Source organism: Alternaria triticimaculans (assembly GCF_023758025.1).
Source record: "Alternaria triticimaculans strain BMP 0046 chromosome Unknown scaffold_7, whole genome shotgun sequence".
Taxonomy (NCBI): Eukaryota; Fungi; Ascomycota; class Dothideomycetes; order Pleosporales; family Pleosporaceae; genus Alternaria; species Alternaria triticimaculans.
Window position 1 is genome coordinate 640,410 of NW_026055964.1, and position 21,119 is coordinate 661,528.

The 21,119-nt window shown below is 54.9% G+C and overlaps 5 protein-coding genes across 5 annotated transcripts; 1 reads left to right on the forward strand and 4 right to left on the reverse strand.

The window, feature by feature from the left end:
- Positions 1-1,613: 1,613 nt before the first annotated feature.
- On the reverse strand, positions 1,614-4,274 carry J4E78_005603 (uncharacterized protein; the record flags this gene model as incomplete). Its single annotated transcript, XM_049366222.1, has 4 exons — positions 1,614-2,488; positions 2,608-2,922; positions 2,983-4,056; positions 4,268-4,274. 4 exons carry the CDS (start codon positions 4,272-4,274, stop codon positions 1,614-1,616), a joined length of 2,271 nt encoding a protein of 756 aa, XP_049221948.1.
- Positions 4,275-5,362: 1,088 nt separating this feature from the next.
- J4E78_005604 (uncharacterized protein) lies at positions 5,363-10,635 on the reverse strand (the record flags this gene model as incomplete). Its single annotated transcript, XM_049366223.1, has 3 exons — positions 5,363-5,616; positions 5,667-10,183; positions 10,358-10,635. The coding sequence occupies 3 exons, from the start codon at positions 10,633-10,635 to the stop codon at positions 5,363-5,365; spliced, it is 5,049 nt and encodes a 1,682-aa protein (XP_049221949.1).
- Positions 10,636-12,483: 1,848 nt separating this feature from the next.
- J4E78_005605 (uncharacterized protein) lies at positions 12,484-13,986 on the reverse strand (the record flags this gene model as incomplete). The annotated part of the gene is made up of 3 exons (XM_049366224.1): positions 12,484-12,487; positions 12,535-12,666; positions 12,779-13,986. The coding sequence occupies 3 exons, from the start codon at positions 13,984-13,986 to the stop codon at positions 12,484-12,486; spliced, it is 1,344 nt and encodes a 447-aa protein (XP_049221950.1).
- Positions 13,987-14,490: 504 nt separating this feature from the next.
- J4E78_005606 (uncharacterized protein) lies at positions 14,491-16,378 on the reverse strand (the record flags this gene model as incomplete). Its single annotated transcript, XM_049366225.1, has 3 exons — positions 14,491-14,745; positions 14,797-15,080; positions 15,163-16,378. The coding sequence occupies 3 exons, from the start codon at positions 16,376-16,378 to the stop codon at positions 14,491-14,493; spliced, it is 1,755 nt and encodes a 584-aa protein (XP_049221951.1).
- A 373-nt stretch (positions 16,379-16,751) lies between these two features.
- J4E78_005607 (uncharacterized protein) lies at positions 16,752-19,319 on the forward strand (the record flags this gene model as incomplete). The annotated part of the gene is made up of 1 exon (XM_049366226.1): positions 16,752-19,319. One exon carries the CDS (start codon positions 16,752-16,754, stop codon positions 19,317-19,319), a length of 2,568 nt encoding a protein of 855 aa, XP_049221952.1.
- Positions 19,320-21,119: the final 1,800 nt, after the last annotated feature.

Genomic DNA, 21,119 nt, shown 5'->3' on the forward strand with positions numbered 1-21,119 from the left:
GTATTATTTTGGATCCAGAACAACGGAGAAAATAGCCATGATATGACGGGATATGACATTTGGAGGAAAAGACGAGCAAGCCACATGAGAGAAGAGCTCGTAGAGTTTTGGAGAAAAGAGCCAGCAGAACATCGCCAGAACACCTCTGATTTTTGGAGAAAAGAAGGAGAAAGCCACACATGGGCTACGCCCAGCAGGTATTTGGTCCCACTCCGAGGAATGTGAGTGTATGAGGAAAAGTAGAGCGCACCAACGGAGGTTTATATATGCGCAACAGGTGGTTTGCGCTAGGTCGAATACAGCGGGTGTGAGAAGGACGCCGACATATACTGGAGCCGATGACTGTTCGGTCTTTCCATAGTGGAAATACAGATATCGTTTGGAGACCAGAAACACACATGAATGGTCTCTCGCATGTCTTGGATAAGAAAGTCCAGTTCCAGCTGGCTCATCGGGTGTAGATCCATTTATTTAGAGTCAGGAAAGTTGAAGACACAGCCATGTTCGTAGTTTGGAACTGGTTTTGGAGGAAGAAAGAAGGGCGCAGAACATAGGTGGTTAGCCTTGATTTTTTGGTAAAAAGCAGTCCAAGGTAGCTTTTGAGGTAGAAGTAGGAACTCAAAACTCGCTCGTAGCTTATATCCTCGTATATTTGGATCCAGAAGGCGGAAGGAACAGTCATCTGACTTCGATGAAGACGTTTTCTGGAGGAAGAAGCGACACATGGTCTCTCGAATGACGAGTTTGGATAAGCCCAGGAAGGCGGAGAAGGCAGTCATGGTTCTTGTGATTCGTGTTTTTGGATTTGCTTGGAGAAGGCAGAGGAGACAATCATGATGCATGTTGTCATAATCTTTGGAAGAAGAGGCGGCACATGTCGTGCGGGAATGGAGCTTTGAATCATTCCAAGGGAGGCGGAGGCAGAGACAACCATAGACATATAGTTCGCTGGTTTTGGAGGAAGAAGCGGCGCATGGCAACACATTCATTGCACTTTTTGGATTGATCCAGAGAAGGCGGAAGCCACAGTCATCAGGCGACCCTTGGTGCATTTCGAAGGAAGAAACAGCACATGGCATGCACCACTGTGCTTTTAGATACGGTCCAGAGGAGGCGGAAAGAAGAGTCACATGAGTGAGTTTTTTGAAGTTTGGAGGAAGAAGCGAGACATGTGCATATGTGATAGACTTTTTGAGACCGGTTCAGAGAAGGCGAGGAGGAACAGTCATGGCATCTCTCTGTTATCTTTTGAAAGAAAGAAGGAGGACGCAGGACGTGGCTGTGTTCAAGTCTCTTTTTGGAGAAAGAGGAGGCAGCGCGCCCATAGACCTCTCCTCGACGTGTTTTGGTCCTATAAAGAAGGAAGTGAGTGATGGAAGAAAGGAAGAGAGGGCTTTGAGAGGGGTATTTATATGGCAGGCGCGCGCAGAAGCTAGGACCAAAAAAGTGGTATCTGGCATCGATGTCCGTGGGATGACGAAAACCCGAGACGCAAGAGCATGTATTCTGCAAAACCGGCGGCAAATCCATCATCTCATCTACATCTCTGCACCGCCAACCTCGTCAGCCCCATAACTCAAATCCTACAACTGACTCTACCACCCTTCCCACCCTCAGTTTCTGCTGGGAACATCCAACCCCCTCACCCTCCGTCTATCCCTATCCCTCCCCTCACTCCCCCTCCCCTCCCTCTCATCCCCACTCCCCCCCTTCTCCTCAACCATAACCCCCCCATCACTACTCGTCACACTCCCTCTCCTCCTCCCATCCGGGCTCAAACTACTCCCGTCCCTCCTACTCGCCCTCTGCATCCTGGACGCAGCCGTCGGATCCGCATCCGCAAGCGCAACCGGCGTCGCCACCCTCGCCAACTGCGCCACAGCACCCATTTTCTTATCCGATATCTCTTGCGTCGTAGTGTTGGCAGTGTTGGCGGTGGTAGTAAGCATACACGAAGCGACTTCGCTGCGCACAGAGCTCCTGCTGCTGGAGCGCTGGGAAGAGGATGAGGGGAGTGGTTTGTTGTCGTTGCGGGAGGGGGATGAATGGCGCGGGATAGGCATGACGGCCAATTCGCCCAACCAGCGTCTCGCCAACGCCCTTCTGCAGCGTCCCACAACGCCAAAGTCCTCCCCACCAGTCCCAGTCGCATTCCCACTGCCATCAACATTCCTCCCCGGTCTAACTTTCTCCTCGCCAAACCACCGCGTGATGAGCCGCCATTTGAAGCCTGCCCACCACCCCACAGGCACAACATCGTCTCTCGGCCCACTGCGACTCCACAGGCTGGGCTGCGCAGTAGCAAGTTCATGGTACAGCGCCTCGTAGACACCTCTCCGCATGGGGTTCTGACGTTGCGTCGCGAGATTGTGTTTTACGCCGTACCAGAGGATGAGGACAATGACGAGGACGGGGATGGAGACTATGAACCACCATTTTAGGGGCGGGTTTTCGGAGAAGGTGGACACGTTCATGCCGAAGAAACCGACTGTGAAGGTTAGGGGGAGAAAACTGGGGGGAACACAATGTTAGTTTCTGGTGAGGGATGAGGGAGGGGGGAGGGGAGGAGGGCGTACATGAATGTGATCCAACTCAGACGCCACATACTCAGGCCTAATTGTAAAGAATGTCGCGCATCCCTAATACCTACGCTCTTGTACATGAGGTCTGATAGAGCGGTCGTGGGGAGGATGACATCTCTTTCCCACTGTCCGGTCAACTTGTCGAGTTCGTCTGGTACGGAACCCAGCCAGGGCTGGTCTGAAGATTCTTTAGGGTCCGCACCCGCTAGGTCGTGAAGATGTGTGACCATTTCCTTGATTACGTCGACGTGGATGTATATGAGGCGTTCGACCTTGAGCCATTGTGCGCTGTTCTTCCAAAGTTCAGGGGCGCGGGATTCGTCGGCGGGGTTCTCGTAGACTGGGTGGGATTGTGGTCAGTATATTTTCTTGTGAGCGGTAGGTGGAAGTTACTACTCACTCTTATCTTCCAGAATCCCAACATGGGTTTCACAAACAGCCAGAAACTTCTGCCAGTTGTAGCTCAACGCTTTGAACACATCCTGCAAGATGAAATCCATGCACTCCGCCGTCAGCGTCTCATCGTTTTCCTCCATGGGCAAGTAGAAGGATAGTCGTCTCCAGCGAGACTCTAGTTCTTGTCGCGCGCCGATAAGGGTATCTTTGACGGAGCCTGTGACCGAGTTCTCAAACAGAATGATTGTGTTGCCGTTGTCGAGGGACCGGAGCTTGGGGATGTAACGTTCCTGGTGCTCATTCGCATCTACGTTGCCGTAACTCTTCTTCAATCGCATGTACTCCTCCCACGCTTCCTCGTCGTATGGGTTCGGTATATCGGGGTCGACGGCTTGCCCTGGGGTTCCGTCGCTGAGTTGAACGTAACAGCTCAAGCGCTGCACATATACGTCGTGTCCATATCGTGGCTGATCCGTCTCGTCGTAGTGATTGAGCTCCATGATGGACTTGTTGTTATTCGGTCGGGGAATGTGCGTATTCCTATCGTAGGATTTGAGGTAATCGGCTCCAAAGGCAGCGCGCGAGATGCCGCGCCAGGGATCGCGTTGAGCGCGGAATGTACGGCCATTAAGGACAGGTTTGCCGCCGCGTTGTTGAGGCTTCTCATAGCTGGCCCAGCGACCGAAGTTTGTGCCTACCAGATCGTCCGTGGCGTCGATGTTGAACTTGCGGAGGAGGTAACGTGTGGCCCAGCTGGCGTTTTGGACGTGTATCACGCGCAATGCTGCTTGCGCCGAGAGATCTTCTTTGCGATAGAACCGGCGCAGACTGTCGATGTCGGAGAACTCCTGTGCCACAATCTTCCGTCTGCCCTCCGCTGAGTGTTCCTTTGCGACATAATCGATGAGCAGCACGCGGCCCTGTGACCAGCTCTCCTTTGTCCATGGTTGCCGCCATTCGAGATTCGGGCTGTGCTTGCGACGGTGGCCAAACGTGCCTTTCGGAGGTTCCCGGTGTCGTAAATGTGACTGTTCGTGTTCGTGGGAGTAGTGCGTAGACGTGGTAAAGGCTCGAGGGGCTGTTCTGAATGTCAGCTAGGGATCCTGACAGCCAGCAAGCGCGACAGCTAGTTGCGACATCTGCCAGCGCAACGCCAACCTGGTAACTTCCAAGACCAATAGGTACTTCTATTCGTATCCAAGATCCGCGCTATCATACCTCTTCCTCACAGCTTCTTTCTTTACTTTTTTCTCTTCTCTTCCCCGGAGCGTTGTACTCACCATTCACACCCTCCATCTCCGGACTCGGCAGCGGCCCGACCCCCGTCGCCGTATCCTCAACCGTAATCGGCGGCGGAGTATTCGTCATTCCCGTCCTTATACCAGCCATGCTATACCGAATCTCCTTCCTGGTAGTTGAAGCGTTCCTTCGCAGGTATGCCGTGAACTAAACGCGCGAGCATTCAAGGATGATCAGCCGCCAACGAAAACGAGAGAGCACGGCGACCGCGTACGACGAACAAACAGGTCGGTTGGTGGAAACAAGGCGCACATAGGTGATGTGATGTGCGATCGCGGAGAGGTATGTTACGGTGGGTGGTAGTGGAGTGCCATGATGGTGGCCTAATCCCGTGTGTGGTGCTGCGCTCAGAGGAAGGTCATGCCGTGCTGCCGTGTGTGGGTATGTTGTGGCTGATGCGATCATGAGGCTGAAATGAAGCCCACCAACGGACGCGATGAAGCGTCACGGGAGCGGGGGAGATTTGCAGTTCCTTCCAGTCTTCCGTGTTCCCTTGTCCGTTTATCAGAATGATACTACAGTGCCATTAGAATGCCTGATCGATGTGCGCAGCGTTGAAAGGGAAGTAACGTGTACTGCGTGTGTGGATATGTTGTGGCTGATGCGATCGTCTGGGGTTCGCGTCGCGTGAACATTTGGTGCCCGCACTAAGGTGAACTAAGCTGCGGAATCAGCCTTACGGATACGGGATGACAAGAGCACGACAAGATCACATGCACAACAGATTTCGATCAATTACGCTATTATTCAGACAAACATCATGTACCTCAATACGGCACACGTCTTAATTAGATTCTAAGTAACTAGACAGTAGACTACGAGTTCCGTATGGAAGACTCGGTTATATGCGAAACAACAGCGAGGTGGTATGGTAATAATGTCGTAATATCGTGTCGGGTTGATGCAGCTGCGCCAGAACCAATTGCGCCGAGATGTGGATGGGGTATTAGCAAAGGGAAATGGAGAGAGAAAGACAATACAAGGAAAACCCTCGGCATGAGAAGTTCCACTTCGCTCGCTCGCTCGCTCGCTCAAACGCCGTCAAGAACGATGGTGGGGAGAAAAGCAAGAAGGGGGGTATCTAATCATTCACACTGGCGGCTGCGTCTCGTGATTTCCTCGTCACTGAGGGCAGCGAGCCAGAGACATTTGCTGAGGACGTGAGGTTCGACGTTGAAGGTGTATTTGGAGCTGGCTTCGAGAAGGCGGAGGAGGTTCTTAACGATGGTGGCGGCGGTGTGGTGGCGGTCAAAGTTGACGAGGCGTTCGCCGTCGGCGGGTGGGGCGTCGATGAAGGCGGGCTTTTGCGCGTTGTAGATGAGGTCGCGGGTGTAAACGCCTGGTGGTCTGTTAGCTTTTGAAAAGGCGACTGTTGGAGCAATTACTCACCGATGAATGGAATGCAACCGTCGTCTACAGTTGCTGTTTCCATTTCGAGCCGCAGGTTGTGGAAGTTCTTCAGCGGTTGGACAAGCGCTTCCAACTCTGTCATGACCAGCATCTCGGCTGCGGGAACCAAAGCCCATGTCTTCTTGAGGCTTGATACATCGTTCGATATCAGGGCGATCGCGATCTGGTACATTGTAGCGTAGTTGCGGTATCGTCGCGCGTGGGTTGCGATGTGAATAAACTTGGTGATGCATCGCGCACGCTCATGGATTTCCTCGGTGAGCAGGACCTCGGATACGACCCATTTGACGACAAGGTTGAATCGTGCGATGACGACATCCACACCTCTAGCCTCTTCCGTTCGGAGATATTGTACCCAGTCGCGGATCTGCGGGGAAGACTGCTTCCAGCGCAACTCAATAAGTTCCTTCCAATCAATCTCGTCCAATGCGTCCTTTTCAACAATGGTAAACTGCTGAGCGAGGACTTCGGAGTCATGGGCCAAGATGAAAGGCAAATGTGCAGTCCGAGTCAGAGCTGCACTCTGCTGAGGACCTTCTAGATCAGCGGGAGACTCAGCAAGCTGCACAGGCTGTGTGGACGGCTGCTGGTTCGCGCGAGAGACGGTTGGGGTGAGGCCTGGTGTTGGCAGCCCTCGGTCGAACACTGTTGAGCTAGGTAATTCGTCGTTCAGTCGGTTACCCGTTAGAGGCGGTGTTGGAGGGTGGCGCATAGGATGCGTGAGATTGTCAGGGTCGTCCTCGGGGGTTGCTGGCTCGTCGTCGAAGAAACTCCTTACGCCGTGACTGTCACGACCTGACTTCGCTCCTCCAGCAGAACTCCTGTCACTGAGATCCTCGTCTTCGTCAAGCAAGAACGATTCGCGCGGGTAGGCTGTACTTGGCAAAGTGCCACCCGGCGGTATTTGCTTCATGCTCTCTGTTTCGACGACGTAGTCAATAGAGGACTCCATCGACGAAGATGTTCCTGGTGGACCTTCAGAATGGGGTGAGACACTAGCGAAATGCAGAGGAGACGGTTTGGCGGAAGACCTCATGGTATCAAGCGTATGTCCTCGTTGGGGGGTTTCAATCTGGCTCAAGCCCCGGTCGAGAAGAGGTATTGAGGAATAAGAGTCGGTCGACTCCCCAACAGACTGAACCGCAGGTACACGGCGGTTGAAGTTCTCGGCGGAGAGGCGGTACATTTCTTGCCCGTCTGTTTCTGGAGGAGCCAGTGGACGGTGGAAGACGTCGTCGGTCTCGGGACGCCCTCCCTGGTCGAAGGTATCAGCTCGTGCGCGTTGTTGATCAGCGCCTGTCGGGCGGTAGTAGTCTAGCTCAACAGTAGTCCGTTGGGAGGGAATGCTGGGCGACTTCTTCTCGTAACGGCCCTCCAGTTTCATCAGAGCCGACTCGACACCACCTTCGTCGTCCGTATCGTCAGGAAGAGCAGCAAGCTTTGCTACTTCGGCTTCGAAAGACGGTCTTAGATTGGGCTGCGAAGAGTGTGTATCTACTAGCGAGATGGGCTTCTTTGGGACCTCGGCTTCGGCTGGCCCTTCTGTGACGGGCTGGGCTTCTGCTTCTGGGTCGTTGAAACGATCGGATCGTAGAATGACCGAGTTTGTGACCGAATGCGTGTGGTTAGAGACCGAGCCGGTAGAGTGTGGGCGTTGCGATAATTCGAGATCATGGATGTTTCCTGCAGCGCGAAGGTCACCACCCGGACGCCTACGAAGCTGGCGTCCGGGCCCGCTAGCATCAGGCGCTGGCTGGCGGTCGAGAAAGAAGGGATCGTTATCTGATGACATGGTTTGGAATGTAGCAATGCTCGCGGGTCCTTGACGTCGGCTAAGCACGCTGTTGTATGATGCATGTCGGCGGAGAGAGCCTGCCCGCGCCAGGGAGTTCTTGGCCGACCCCCGGCGTCGGAAGGAGTGCATCCTTTCTGGGCCCGCAGAGATGGACCTCCTTGTTTGTCTGGTGGTGGGTCGTCTTGTCGACATTCGCGAATAGCGGTGCTCTTCTGTTGCTGTTGCTGGGCGAGGCTCTGGATCGTCGTAGAGCTCGGAATGCCTTACTGGGTCAACGGGCTCACTAGCCGATTGTTCATTATTTGCCTCTTCTTGCTGATGACTGTCCAGCTTTGTTGCTACCTTGTCGAGATCGGGTACCAGGGTGTCCGATATGACGGGCACGGGTGGTGGCCCGGTGTCGTCAATGATCACTATCGACTTGCTGCCACTGGTGATGGCGCTGTGTACGCGAGGGTCCTGTGCTTTCTGGCGGTCCTGCTGAGTTGGGGTACCACGCCTGTCAAACTCAAACTCGAACCCACCGAGATCAGGGGGCTCGAGACCATTTTCCTGACTTTCACTTTCAAGCTGCTCTTGGACAGCTGCTCTAAAGCTCTCTGCAACTGCGGCGGCCAGTACATCAATGCGCACCTGGGGCTTTGGTCGAGTAGGACGTCGCTTATGTACGCCCCCTGAGATAGAGACTGAAGACATGGCGCCTGGATTGGAGGATCGCACGTATGGCGGCTGCCGTTGTTGCCCAACGCTACCTAATTGAGGGCTTGGACTCATATTCTGCCGGGTGCTTAACGCGCGGCGTACACTGCCGAAGATCTTTTTCATGCCTGGGGAAGTCGCATGCCCGGGTCTCTGGAATTCGTTCGCTTCCGCATCTTCGATGTCATGCAAATACTGAGATCGTGAAGGGCGCAGAGCTCTGACCTCGAAGTATGGGGAGCTGGGCTGGAAGAGTCCACCACGTACTAGTGTGCCGGGCATGTTCGTGACAGCAGACATGGCAAAATCTGCGGGTGCGTTTTTAGGAATGGATAGTGGCGCTCTGCTGTCTCGAAGAGCATCGGTAAAGCTGCCGCTACGCTTGTGGCCATGCGATGGGCGGTGAGCGTTCTTGATGGATGCTGGTTGTTGTGGACTAGCTGTCAGGCGAGCGGTGCCTGTGGGAGCTGGATTGGTGACTGGCACTGGGTGGGGATATAGTGGAAGCTCGACGGCCTGGTCATGCTTGTGCCGCATAGGTATTGAACATGATAATACATGCATGCTCTGCTCACTGGCGGGCGATAGGGGTATCTGGTGGTTCTCGTATTCTTGCGAAATGTAAGGCGAGCTCATGGAGTTCTGAGGCGTATGCCGTGCTCTCTGCGCCCAGTCCATATGCCGGCTAGCAAAGTGGTCGCTTGGGTTTGAGCCGATGGTCTCCTTGGTATCCCGGATGTTGGCTCGTGGAGGGGTTGAGGGCAACGGGATTGGTGGAGGAGGCTCTTCGTATGCCGCTTGTGATCCATCGTGTCCGCCCGGGAGTAATTCATCATCCGCAAAGTTCTGGCCAATGTGGTCTTCCATCTCCCAGTATAATGCGCACGTCCGCCTCCAGCACTTCTTCAGTTCCCCTACAATCTTTATGTCACCCCCACCTCCATCTTCTCGGTTCCGGAGATCGTTGTACAGGCTGTTGACAAGGTCGCAGAAATTGGTCCGTAGGGAGTAAAAGGGCATGAAGTCGTCAACGAAGTAGTTCAGGATCCAATGGCGGAGGGCTACGAAGGTGCGTACACGGACAATGCGCCCAAAGTCGTCTTGGCGGTCGACGGCCCATCGTAGGCGGGAGATGAGGTATGCGACGAGATCTCGGGTGCAGAGGAAGGCGCGGAAAGTAAGGAAGAAGTCGGAGAGGAGTTCGTAATCCAGGAAGCTGGGCGAGGTGATGTGCGCAACGAGTCGGGAAGGGGTGGCTGCGAGGATGTCGCCGTCGGCGTTGAAGCGCACAACAGCGCGGTCGTCGGGGTTGGTGGTGAGGGCATCGTAGAGCCGGGGGCTGATAGGCATGTGGGAGACGCGCGCTGAAGAGGGACCCGAGGGGGGCATTGGCGGGCGGTCCATAGTGGCGCGGAAGCGGTGGGGGACGGGCGAGTAGGCGTCTGATCGAGGGCGCGACGACAGGAACGACTGCCGCACCCCTCGCTGTGGGGTCAGGAGCGAGTTCGCAAAGTCGTCGGCGCCTGAGGTTCGGGTGTAGACCGAGGAGCGCAGGTCGGCGGTCCCCCGTGTGCTGAAACGCGGAGTGCCCAAGCGGTAATGCGGTATGGGGACCTGCAGCAACGGGAACGACGACGTGTCTGCCGTCTTCGGGCGCATGTGCGACGGGCGCTCAATCACCACCTTGAAGGTGCCCGGCTCGTGGCTGAGCGTCGTGGCCGTGTGGTCGTCGACGGTAGAGAACGAGTGCGAGCGCGCGTGTGCGAGTGGGCGTCCAGCGGAATCGGCCTGGGAGTGCTGCTGGAAGGCATTGCCCTCGCTCAGGTCCGGTAGCGGCGGTGTAGGTTCCGAATGGGGTGTTCGCGAGCCGTAGAGACTCTGCTCCCACTCATTGCTCAGCGGGCGGAGTTTGTCGAGCGTTGCGCTGTCGGGCGGCGTCTGGGGCGGGAAGACGAAGGGATCCGGCTGACGGCCTCGCTGGTTTCCCGGACGGGCCACAGGTCTGGGGGTGTCAGTCTACGAGTCTACGAATGGTCGGTGTTGAGGTTGGTGAGGCATGGGATCATGTGAGGCATGACGTGCGCCTTCCTCGCGGGCTGCGTCCACTGGTCGCTCTTTCCTCATGTTCATGATGTTTACCGGTGGCCGTAGAACATCAACACCAATCTCGACGTACCTCAGGTATATGACGCCGTTGTGGACGTTCGCAACCGTGTAGCTGCGGCCGGCCGAGGTCGAGTTGCTCGTCGTCGTGTCGATGGTGGCGTTGCTGGTGCCGCGTGCTCTCGTCCTCCTCTTGAGCTGCTCCCTCGAGTCCTTCACCCTCCGCAGGCGGCGCGAATCATCAGCGCGCCTTTTTGCCGTGTCTGAGCCTGCACCTGCACCCGCACCGGGCCAGATGTCGCGTTTCCCTTCAGCAGGGGAGCCCGGCGCAGGGAAGACATTGTGTTGCATTGCCGGTAGGGCCATCCTCCCCCATAGCACTTCAGCTCAGCGGGTACATGTGTGTAGTTGTCATCGACGACTCGGACTGTGCAGACGTCTTAATTACAAGTAGCAAGAGAAAGCCGACTAGAGTTGATTCATGTGCAGCCCTGTCACATCGCCCAGCGCGCGCCATAGCAAGCCATTCACCAGTCAGCGCCCGTGTCGCTTGGGCTGAACGCCGCCTGCATTGACCCAGGCCTGGCCGGGCTAATCTGACCTCGCTTCACTCCGTTGCTCCGCCTGGTGAACAGGGAAGGCCAAGTGATTACAGGTTTGCCCGTCTGCTTGCATCGCCGCGCACGCACTCGAACCCGCTCCAATGCAGCTGCGAACTGCTTTTTCGCTGCCCCTCGGTCCCCGTCCTGCGAACGGCCGCCACGCGCCTCTGCCTCGACACCCAAAGCCACTACTGCCATGCTACTGCGATATTACGTCGGCTGCCGGCCGATAAGCTTCCAGCCACGTGAATATAAGGTTCCTCCCACTTGCTATCCCCGTGACCCCGAGGGTTATTGATCGATATTGATCAAGGTTTCTACCCGCCTTGATAGTCGTTGTGCAACGGCCTCCAACCCCCGTGGCCGCACAAGATTGCCAAAACAACAACGCATAGGACAATCAATAAACACATCATTCGCCCTGCGCTCCTGTACCAGGGTCCTGCCGTTTCCAGGCGACCACGCATCCATCCAGTGCCGCGATCTGCCACTGCATCGGTACTTTCTCCTCCCTGGCGATCCAACGCCGCCATTGGCCACCCTCATCATCTCGCTAAACAAGTGTTTCCCTCCATCGCAATCCCTTAGCATCCTGCAAACACCAAGGCGGCTCATCTCCGACCCTGCGCAACGTCATCAACATCCCTCTTATGAAACAGGGCTCCCTTCAACAGTCGCTGCCGCAATTTTACGCATCCACACTGACTACACAGGATTTTAACGTCTAACGTTCAAGCTGACTCGACGCGCATTATCACGTACATCATCTCTGCCCGTTGCGTCAGGCTGCAATCCCACAAGCGCACTATAGTAACACCCCGGATGCCCATCAAACCGCGAGCTACTGCACGACATCAACCATGGTACCACCTGTCACGTCGTGCATCTGGCCTCCACCGCTTGACACCTGTAAAAATACACAGACGCCCACACACTAATTCCACCTTACAGCAAAACCTGCGCCGGTACATCTAGCTCGTGCCGACCTAAGCCGAGCACACCACCCAAAGCACTTGAAAGCCATATGCAGCAGATACGACAGTAGTGGAGTATGTTTTCGCAGACCGAAGAACTGCCTGATGCACAGCACAATTTTCTATATTCGGCACGACCTGCAGCACTCCGACTTCGCCTCGTTATCATCCGGGCCGAATGGCGGAGCAAAAGGGACGAGCCTAAGCTAATCACCCTGAGATTTTCGATACGAACGCGTGAATGGACAGGATGGTAGATCTGCGGTGCATATCGCTTGTACCGAGATCGGTGAAGATGTGTCGTGAAGGGCAAGATCGTTCTCCGACAATATTCGCGTCTCCTTCCGCAAACTTATAAGAATGCCTGTGCGAATACACCGACGACTTGGATATTCAATACGATGTGTTGCCTATCCAAAACCAATAAATGAGAAATAATAAATACGGCAGCCTCCAAACATATGAAAGCCTTGTGTTGTCAAGAGACAAGACAATACGCATCGGATACCCCCAGCCTACCACCCATCGAAAAAGACGATTCATGGTTCGCTCAAAAAGGATACCCCCTCACCCCATCTTCAGCATCAACATCCAACCCCGCCTCCACCTGCTCTTGATGTTTCCTATCTAAATACTCCAACAGCACATCCCCATACATCTCCTTCCCCTTGTACCGACTCACATCGTCCCCCCAAGAACGAATCGCACTGGCTAGTCTACCCGGTACATACGGCTCCTGTGCGATTTCCGTGATGGGGTGGAAGTAGGTCCGGATTGTGAAGACTACGCCGCCGGATTTGGGGAGTCTGGTAGTGATTGTCAGTTGAAGTAATCCGTTGCTATTGATGTGAAGCGTGGACAGGTAAGATGGAGACCGCGAAGGGAATATTCATGACGGTGAGGATGCTGTTGACGTACCTCCTCAGACTCTGTCTCTCACTCCTAAACCAATGATGCTCAACTGCCTTGTTCTTCTCCGCTGTAAACCAGCCTATCCCGCCCTCTCCCTCTGTATCTTCAGGTCCTATACTAGAGCTCCACGCGAGATTGTCGTCGACTTGGATGAAGTAGTTGTTTCGTAGTACGGGGGATTGGGGTTGGATTCGCCGGAAGAAGTTGGACATTGGTTTTTCGAGCTTGGTCTTGAAACTGTTGTTCAGCATTGTAAGCAAATCGTGCGTCGACTGAGGGAGGCTAGGGTTGATGGAGAAGGATGGAGGTGGATGGAGAAGAGGGGAGACAACATACCCAGGCACATCCCCACTAGTATGAATAGTAGACAATGGCATACCAAACTTATCCTCCAACCTCCAAAACCCCGCTAAGAGTATCGCGCCAGCGAGGAGGTAGTACTGTTCATCTTCCCTCTCCACCATAATAGCAAGATCGTCTTGAACCAACCTCGCACACATCTCCATCGCATCTTCCTCCACGCCATTCCTCTCCAGTCTTTCAACATCGAAGATTTCGCCCGTGGCCAAATTCCTGAATCCGTTCTTCATACCCTCGGAAGTGGGGATGGTCTGGAAGACGGTGGGATAACGTTGTGGTAGGTAGGAAGATAATTCCTCGAGGAGTTCCACTGCGGCAGCGACGGCTTCTGGGGCTGTTTTGATGCATTTCGCTCCTCGCTCTTCTATCCTTCTTGCTTTTAGGTCGTGGAACTGCATGTACTGGTTGTCGAGTTCTATCCATTCGTCCCAGTTCATGTTGCGAAGACCCATTGTGATGTTGTACTTGGGGCCGTGGCGGAAGGGACGGTAAGGTAGGGGCTTAGTGGTAGTGAGCGAAAAGGATGGGTAGGGGGTCGCCGGAGGCCGGGTGAAGTCTGAGGGTGGCCATACTCCTGGAGGGCGATCCGCTGTTTTGAACGGGCCTCGTTTTTCGAGGTTGGGCGTACTGGGTCGTGAATTGTTTTGTCTGCGGGCGCGGATTAGGTTGGTGACGGCGATGGTGAAGTATGTGAATGCGGCGAAGAGGAGGAGGGAGTAGAGCGCTGCTTTGGGTTGGATATCAGTCTGTTTGAGGACGTTGTTAAGGCGGGTTTGAGCGTTGGTGTAGTGCTGTTGTATGTCACGTGCAAGACGTCTGGCATGTTCGTCTAGGTCGGTGATAAGAGCAGTCATGATGAACACCAAGTAACGGGACTACTACTACAAAGTCCAAGTGCAAAAAAGAGAGGACGTCACGTCCATAGTATAAGTAGTCACAAACAAAACAGCACAGTACCCAATGACCTTACACATCATGCGCGACATGTAAATCGACTTCCTATTAATTCATCTGGGATATGTACAAGCCAATCGTCTTCCGCGATAACGACCCTGGACACTGTGGGGTTGGTGCGCATGTGTCGTCAGTAGTGGTTATCTTGCCTGGGCGGGGAAAGGAATACCCCACTTGGTTAGACCTGGTGTCTATCGATGCGACTCTTGATAACAGGAATGGACGTCCGAACAGCATGCCTGCGATGTGGTCTGGGGGCGCAACAATTCCACAACGTGTTTTCATGAGTTGCACCGTGACGCCGTTGGGGAAGTGGAGTTGGCTTTGGATTCGGTATTCTCTGTCTGCGTTGGGTCCGGATCACCCCCACTTTGTGTCCGACGACTGGTATTTACATGTGTATACTATGCGCCTATCTGATCTTTGCGCTGTAGTAAGCAGTAGTCGCCCCATTGGCGACGGAACTTGGCGGGGATGATAGATAGGTCTGGGACCCAGAGCATGCGACTGATGGTATGTGTCTTGCTTGCGTCTAGGAAAGGAAGACACTTCAACGCTTTCCAATGCTCTGTATCAGAGATGTAGTCCGGTTCGAGCGCTGTTGGTGGAGCGCCAGCAGAGCGAGAATCAACGACGAAGTCGCACTGCTCGATATTGGTCTGTTTCGTCAGGTTAGTGGGATCCACGTCTTCATTCCCTAGTTCACATACATATTTGCTGGGATCTTCTAGATTCTCATCGTTCATTCCAGATGGTATAAGCCAGGTGCCGGGGAATAGTCCAAGACTGGCGTCGGCTTCGCTGAACTCGCCTGGTAGGAGGCCTGAGAACTCGCTCTTGATGAACTTGGCGCGGACACCTTGGGGCAGGTTGAAGGAGGATGGAAAGCGATACCACTCTTTGCCTAGACATACGGTGTCTCCCGAGCGTGCAATCGTGGGGTCGAACAATGGCTTGTAAACATTGAGTGGCGCTGAGTATGCGGACATGTGACCTGAAATGTGTTAAAGATCAATTCAAGGTTCTGCCAAAGGTACTAGTGCTTGCTGATCGATAGTATAAGAGGTGATACATACCATGAATTCTAAGTATGCCCAGATTCAAGGACAGGATGATGGGAACACAGACGATGACGAGTTTCATCATTGGAGGTATCTTGCTGACTAGGTGTCGTGGGTCCATCGAACCAAAGTTGGCTAGCAAGATGTGTAAAGAGAGGGCTGCGTTCCATGCTAATGCAGGATACGCTGGATACATGAACCGCTCCTCTTTATGAGGCTGGACGGTGAATATTGCCAACCACAAGTAGAATGGGCTGACGAAGGTGATGGACCTCGTGAGCGTGTTCCGATAAACAGCCCTGTCAAATACGAGGTACTGGATCAGCAGCAGCGGGAGAGCAGCCAGCGCGAGGAAGAACCAAATGTTGAAGTTGAGCGCTAGATTTCGAACGTAGAAATGCCATGGCTCTACACCGTAGATATCAGGGCCTCTACTACCACCACTGAAAACGTTGTATAAAACGATGTTGAGCGGCACGCACACGAGCCTCCTGTAAAACAGCGAGTCGATCGCGGTCTGCAAGATTACGATGGCAAGGGCTCTAGGTGCGCCCTGGAGTAGTATGCGACGCAGACTCTCTTTAATGGTGCTGGTGAACACGCCTGCAATGAAGTCTTCCGCAATGAAGGGCAGAGCGAGCGCACCGGCAAAGGGCCAACCAAGAGCACTGCCAACGGCGAACCATGCAATACCTTGTGCAGTCCTCATTTTACGTCCGGACCAGTCCATGAAAGACGCAAATCCGAGCATTGCACAATTCATGGCGAAACTCGACGGAAGATATGCAGGGGAAGCATGATACATGCCGGGGCTTATGACCATGATCATGGCGAAGAAGGACGCAACGCGCACTTCGAACATCTTCATGATAGCCGTGTACATGCGAGACTGGCATCCTGCGCAGACTATGGCTAGAACCGCTCGCAGGAAGTAGAACTCGAAAACCTTGGATCTTTGCAAGCCTAGTATTTGTAGTGGCAGCATCGCGAGCCCTATTATGAGCGAGTGTATAGCAGTGTAGGCCCAGCTTCGGATGGCATAGTCAGGAGAGTACTCCCAGGTCTGCAGACCGTAGCCATGGTTGAGGTAGTGGCTTGGTTCCCAGTAGTTGAAGACTTCGTCGCAGTCTTGGATCGGCGAGAGGGCGGCGGCGGTGAGGTTGGCTAGGGCGAACACGCAGAAGATGCCGAACGTGGAGAGATGGGGTGGTGTACTGGACACATGATGCATACGTTAGCCTGTGATCGCAGGGTAGGGGATTATGGCATGGCTCAATTGAACTCACTCAGGGGCCGAATGCGCCGTCTTTGAGCGCGATGCAGACATGTCAGCGACAATGATTCCAGAACGTGACGGCAACCTCCATCACAGAGTATCGTCACTTTCACAGAATGACGCGGTGGGTCTCGCGGTCATAGGGCTGAGCTGCGCGTGCCCGCCAAGCTTGTTAGCGCGCATCCAAAAAGGCGACGTTCTTCCCTGAAGCGCTCCTTTCAACCAGAACTATCATCGCACGCATTTAAGCAAACTGGTGCAGACAACGCAGTGGATAACTCAGCCATCACGCGTGCTTCAGAGAAGACTGCAGAGAGAGACACGAGCAATGTCCGACTCTCTGGAACCACCGGCCAAAAGGGCGCGGTTGGAGGCGGACGCTCCCTTTTATGGCACATCTACATCTGCATCTGCGCTCGACGCGCCGGGCTCGCCTGTCGATGACATGGACGACGACTTCTACGACACTACGCCCGTCAAGCCCTCTGCGTTGCCCTCACAGGCGGACGGAGCGACGTCGTTGTTGGCGACGGCGGCACCCGCGCCGGCCTTTCACCTTCCTGGACTCGGCTCTGTGAGCGAGACCCCGGCCGCGCAGTCGCAGTCGCAACCACCAAACGGCGCAGTCGTCCCAGACGACGCCCCGGAGGACGGCGAGCTCTCGGATGACGAGGCCTTCTACAATGATGCGAGCCCGCAGGCCGCCATCCCAGTCGAGCCGCCCGTAGCCAATCACGGCCAGGCGCAGGATGAGGCTCCACAGCTCCAGGCCGTCGTTGCTGCCGATACGCCTGCTGCCGACACAGACGGCGAGCTCGATGCGGCCCTGACCGCCGCCATAGACCTCCAGAACGAGATTGAAGACACCACAGACGCTCCTGCCCCCGATGGCGCGGCGTTCGATAGCAAGGCCGAGTTCCTGCGCGCCGCCGAAGCCAACAGGAATGACCAGAGCGCCGAATGGCAGCTCGACTCAGATGCATCCGACTCAGACTCATCGTCCGACTCCTCCAGTTCGGACGACAGCTCAGATGAGGGCTCAGACGAGGGCGAGCTGCTCGACCCCGAGGAGCAGGTTCGTCTCTTGATGGCAGAGGCCGCCGACGAGCCAGGCGCGTCCGGCCCCGTCAAGGTCAAGACGCTCAATGAACAAGATGAAAAGTTCGAAATGCCCGACATCACAGTCACGCCGGAGACCAAGATCACAGAGCTCGGCAAGGTGGAGTCCATCGTCGGGAACCTCGTTGTTGTCAAGGCCAAGATGTCTGGCGATGAGCAGGTGCTGGAGTCTGGCTCGGCGCTATGCCTCGAAAACCGCACTGTAGTCGGCAAGGTCTCCGAGCAGATTGGTCGCGTGGAGGAGCCGCGCTACTCTTTTGGCTTTAACGATGCCGCTGAACTCGAGACTCTAGGTATCAAGAAGGACACACCCATCTACTACGTGGACGAGCACTCGACCTTCACCGAGACAGAGCCCATCCGCCGACAGAAGCACACCGACGCATCGAATCTCCACGACGAAGAGACCAACGATGTCGAGTTCTCAGACGACGAGAAGGAGGCCGAATACAAGCGCGAACAAAAGGCTAAGAAGCGAGCCAGGCAAGAAGGCAACGACGAGCCAGTGGCGCCCGTCAACATCCCCACCGGGCCCAGACTACACGTCGACGCTCCCGCACCGCCCATCTACCGACCCATGGAATACCAGGGCGGTGGTTTGAAATACAGCGATGACGAAGACGAAGATCTCGGCATGTACAAGCCGCTTGCCAGACCAGACCATTTCGAGCAGATTGTTGGGCAAGGTGCACCATTAGAAGATCGCAGCCATGTCCGTAGGGGTATGGGTCGCGGCAGAGGTCCCTGGGGTGATCGAGGTCGCGGCTTCCGTGGTCGAGGAGGTGGTGGCGGTCGCGGTGACTTTGGTGGTGGACGCGGCGACAGAGGAGGCTTTGGCGGCGGACGTGGCGACTTCGGGGGTCGTGGTGGTGGAGGACAGCGAGGCGACCGAGGAGGCGGCAACAACAACCAGAACAACCGAGGCGGAGATAAGGGTGGACGTGGCGGCAAGAATCAATCTGACCGTGGCAGGCAACCAGAGCAGTTCCAAGATCGCCAACAGAACAACCAGAGGAATCAGTATCAAGAGGGACGGTCCGCAACCTCGGCATCGCCAGCCCGCCAACAGCAAGATCGCAGCCAGTCTTACACCCAGCAGGACCGTGGCCAGTCTCAGCAAGCCCAATCCCAGCAATCTCCAGCCGGCGGTGGTGGGAAGAACAAGAACCGCAAACAACGGCAACGTGAAAAGAGGGAACGGGAACGCCAGCAACAACAACAGCAGCAGCAGCAGTCACAACAGTCTCAACAACCTCAAAAGCAGCAGCAACAGCAACATGCGTCTCCGGCACCTTCTGGACCATCAAACGCTAACGCTTATGCAAACAACAGCAGCGCAGGTTGGCCAGTGCCTTTCTCCGGTCCCTCACAGCCAGCAGTCCCCTATGCTGCCGCACCTCCGCCTCCACCGCCAGCAGCAGCAGCGGCCTACAACTACCAGCCATCGTACACTCCCCAACCTCAAGCGCCGGCGCCAGCTCCAGCCCAGCCACCCCAGCAGAACCAAGCGGCCAATCTAGCAGCATGGGCGCAATGGTTCCAGGTCATGCAAACCATGAGCGGCCAGCAACCACAACAACCGCAGATGCCAGCGCAAGCACCTGCACCGCCACCACCGCAGCCTCAGCCGCAAGCACAGTACTCTTATCCCTACCAGCAATATGCGCAGCCGGCTGCTCCCGCGAATCCTCCTCAACAGGGCAACGCTCAAGCTGGAGCGCAGCAGTCGCTCCAGGATATTCTGCGTGCGCTCCAGGGCGGTGGTGCTCCCCAGTGATCTTAACGCAGATGTTTAGTTATCAGCAAGTGTGTGTTCGATTCGGATTAGGTGTTTTGTAAGATTATATATATATCGTTCCAGTATGAGTTGCATGGCACGTGGAAACTGCGTTATGGCAGTTTTCCACGAAGCATGCACTCTGGTACTGGGAACAGACAGCTCCCCCGGATGCAAAGAAGTGCGTCACTACACAAAAAGGGATGCAGGGTGTGAGATAGACTTGGCGTCGTACAAGCGTTAATGATTGCTTCTTATGCTATGAAGTTGCTATGAGTGGTCTGTTGTGAATAAGCTGAGCCGGGTGCCGAAAGAAGTACTGCGAGGTAGCATGTGATTACATAGTGTACTGTACCCGTGGACACCTTCATAATCACTCATCAATGCTTGGGGGCGTATATGAATGTCCAGTTTCGTGAGGGAGTGACCCGATTGCCTGGCTGCCGGAAGAAGCATGTGCGAGTGGTAGCATGTGACTACAGTGCACACCTTCATGATCAGTCATCAATGTCCCAGGGGCGTATGTGCTCGTAACGTAGAAATGCTGTTGTCTGGTGCTGCAAGCGCTATTGACTCCTTCACGGAATAGAGAGTGCGCGATTAATATGAACTGGGGCCAATTCATTCATTGACGTCCTCCACGGCGATATACACATCACGTCAGCATCTCGCGCAGCAAAGCGCAGTAGGCAAAAAAGTATAAATACACGCATACACACGAATGAGCGCGATGTTTAAATCCGCGGTGGTAGCACAAGAGGTCTGCACGTTCTGCCTGCTCGGGATATACGGCAAATAAGCTCCGGCTGCACAACCAACGAGCGTCCCTCAAACATCGGAGAATAATGAAACAGGAATGTCTCTAGCTATTTGAACAGGCGAAAGCATAGGCAGTGGCTCGGTGTACGCCACAAATGTCGGATTCGCTTCTGAACCAAACTATTGAGGCGTTAGTTCTGGGATGAAACACGGGTGTCGGTACTATGATGATGCGATGTCAATGATGTGGATGGTTAGGCAGAGATGGACAGGAGCAAGGGATGGCGATGATGATGATGACGGGATAGTAGTCGTCGTCGTAGTCGTCGTTGTCAGGATAGTGGTGGTGGTGGCTTTGGCTCCAAAAAGCGGGGGTTCAAGCTCTCGGTGCTCGGTGCACCGGGGCCATGACCTAACCTACCTCAGCGGAACTGGAATCGGCATATGCTGCAAACAACGCGCGTAAGATGAGATGTAAGATGAAATGTAAAAGTACGGCACTGTCGTTCGCGATATGACTGCATGCGGCGCGACGTCCGGGTCGTTGGTTTGAGGGTCTAGGCCGGGGGCATACGGAGAAGGATTGGTATGCTGGGAAATCTAGGACGGGTGCTTGGTGGCTCGGTAGGCTCCGTGGGTGGGAGCTGGGTTAGCGGATGGGAAGGGAGGAGGAGTGGGTTGGTGTGGGCTGTGGGTGGCGCATTGTTGGCAGTGTGTGCCGCTCTCCATAGCAAAGTGGAATAGGTGGGGGAGGAGAGGAGAGGAGGTGGAGGTCTCATCTTCTGCACTGTCTAAAGCATACATGTCTGTGTGGTTGGGGATGTCGTCGTTCTGGGTTAGTGTTCTGGGTAGTATTCTGGAGTATTGCTAGCACGGAGGCTCGGTAGGACCCCGTAGTGCTTGGTCGGTTCCAAGGTTGGAGTGGGTGCAGGTGGCGCATTGTTGGCAAAGCATGCCGCTCTCCATAGCAAAGTGGAGCCCCCATGCTTGTCTCCATCCGAAGTGTCAGTGAGGGTGTAGTCAGCCATTCTTCACAACCAT